We start from the raw sequence: 1,889 nt of genomic DNA, 5'->3' as shown, positions 1-1,889 counted from the left end.
AATTAGCATGTACAAAAATTGAGAATATTCAAGAGCATCTCTGTTCTGTATTTTTTTTAATTCATTTTTTATAATATATGTGATGGCAATAATGAGAGAGATAGGATAGGACAAAAGAGATTGGAATGGAATGATCTAGATAGAGAGCAGATGAATTTACTTACTGCACAAATCAATGATTAAGAGAGAAAGAAAGAAATAAAACACTAATGAATAAATACACATCCAAACTAAATTGAAAGGGTCGTAGAAATAAATAAATAGATAACTCTCGTTACACACAAACAAACAAATAAATAGATCTGAGAAGAGTGGCACTGCCATCCAACAAAACAAGCTACTCTTTTTTTTTTTTGAATTATAGTTTTGAAATCTGAAGGTCCTTAGTTTAGTTGGTGGGGTTGCTGCGGAAAGATCCCAAAGCTTTAATGGCTGCTGCTCTAAGTATGTACTGATGATACGCAGCTGCTGCAAGTGCTCCCACGAACGGTCCAACCCAGAATATCCACTGTCCAAAAGTCTCTTGTTAAAACAAAACAACATTCATAAAAACATAAACTTGAAGATGAAAGATTAAATGTTGGACATACATGGTCATCCCAAACTTTTTCATTGTTGAAGATAACAGCAGCACCAAAGCTCCTAGCTGGGTTAATACCAGTACCAGTTACAGGAATTGTAGCCAAATGGACTACAAACACAGCAAACCCAATTGGAAGTGGAGCCAAAACAGGTACGTGAGAGTCACGCGCACTCCTCTTCGGGTCAGTTGCTGAGAATACTGTGTACACTAGTACAAATGTTCCTATTATCTCAGCACCCAAAGCTGTGCCTTTGCTATAACCTGGAGCCACTGAATTAGCACCACCGCCTAAGCTGTTGTAAGGATGTTTCATAAAGGCCTTAACCAACCCAACACCACATATGGCACCCAAACATTGTGAAACCATGTATGCCACTGCTCTAATCAGTGATACCTTCCTCGCCAAGAACAACCCAAAAGTCACTGCCGGGTTAATATGACCACCTGCCAAAACCCATTGTTAAACCTTGTGTTAATTTTGAAAAAGTTTACATCTTAACCAAACCCCACTACCAAACAAGTCTTGAAATGAAATGGGTGCATGTTAATTTTGAAAAAGTTGACATCTTTTAAAGGCTGCAACCAAATGAAACGAAATGGGTAGAGTTTAATAGTGAAAAAGTAGAGATGTGTTGCTTACCAGAGATACCGGCAGTGCAGTAAACAAGGATGAAAATCATGCCACCAAAAGCCCATGCAATACCGAGAAGACCAACACCAGCACAAGGAGCAGTTTGATTTTTGTGACCAATTACAGTGGCGACTGTTACATAAAGGAAAAGGAGAGTGGCTATGAACTCAGCTATAAGAGCTCTGTAGAAAGACCAGAGCTTGAGCTCAGCCATGTCAAAGAGGGGTGTGGGTGGTGGATCAACATAATCCTTGGAGGAAGAATGTGTTTCCTCGGGTACATCCTTCGCCATCTTCTCTCTCTCTTTCTAAACAAAAACCTAAACTTTCTCTGTCTAGAAACCAAGCTGGTAGAATGAGGATGGATGAATGGTGATGATAATTGGGTGACTAGTACTCCTTTTTAAGAATAGGGAAAAGGGTACACAAATTATGTATTTTCTGGATAAGCCAAGGGCATATCTGGAAACATTAAAAAAGTATTTGAAGCTTCTGGTTATAATAGATTGATCTACTAATCATTATGCAACGGATTTTTCAATTTAATAGATTCAACATTAATTATAAGGATAAAAGCTTTTTAGGGGCATTTAGTTCCGAAAAATAAACAGAAAGGAATCATAGATTTTATTGTCTGTTTAATTCGATTCTGAAAGTAAATACTAGTAAGAGTTTT

At 37.6% G+C, this 1,889-nt stretch overlaps 1 protein-coding gene across 1 annotated transcript; it reads right to left on the bottom strand.

Moving 5' to 3' along the window:
* Positions 1-231: 231 nt before the first annotated feature.
* Positions 232-1,601, bottom strand: LOC136222918 (probable aquaporin PIP2-8). Its single transcript, XM_066010604.1, has 3 exons — positions 1,224-1,601; positions 591-1,027; positions 232-508 (listed from the first exon to the last, which is right to left on the bottom strand). The coding sequence occupies exons 1-3, from the start codon at positions 1,504-1,506 to the stop codon at positions 389-391; spliced, it is 840 nt and encodes a 279-aa protein (XP_065866676.1). The 5' UTR covers positions 1,507-1,601; the 3' UTR covers positions 232-388.
* Between the last annotated feature and the right edge of the window lie 288 nt (positions 1,602-1,889).

The sequence above is a fragment of the Euphorbia lathyris genome, chromosome 3, assembly GCF_963576675.1.
Source record: "Euphorbia lathyris chromosome 3, ddEupLath1.1, whole genome shotgun sequence".
NCBI lineage: Eukaryota > Viridiplantae > Streptophyta > Magnoliopsida > Malpighiales > Euphorbiaceae > Euphorbia > Euphorbia lathyris.
Note: the sequence above shows the minus strand (reverse complement) of the source record. Positions and strands in the feature narration are given on the sequence as shown.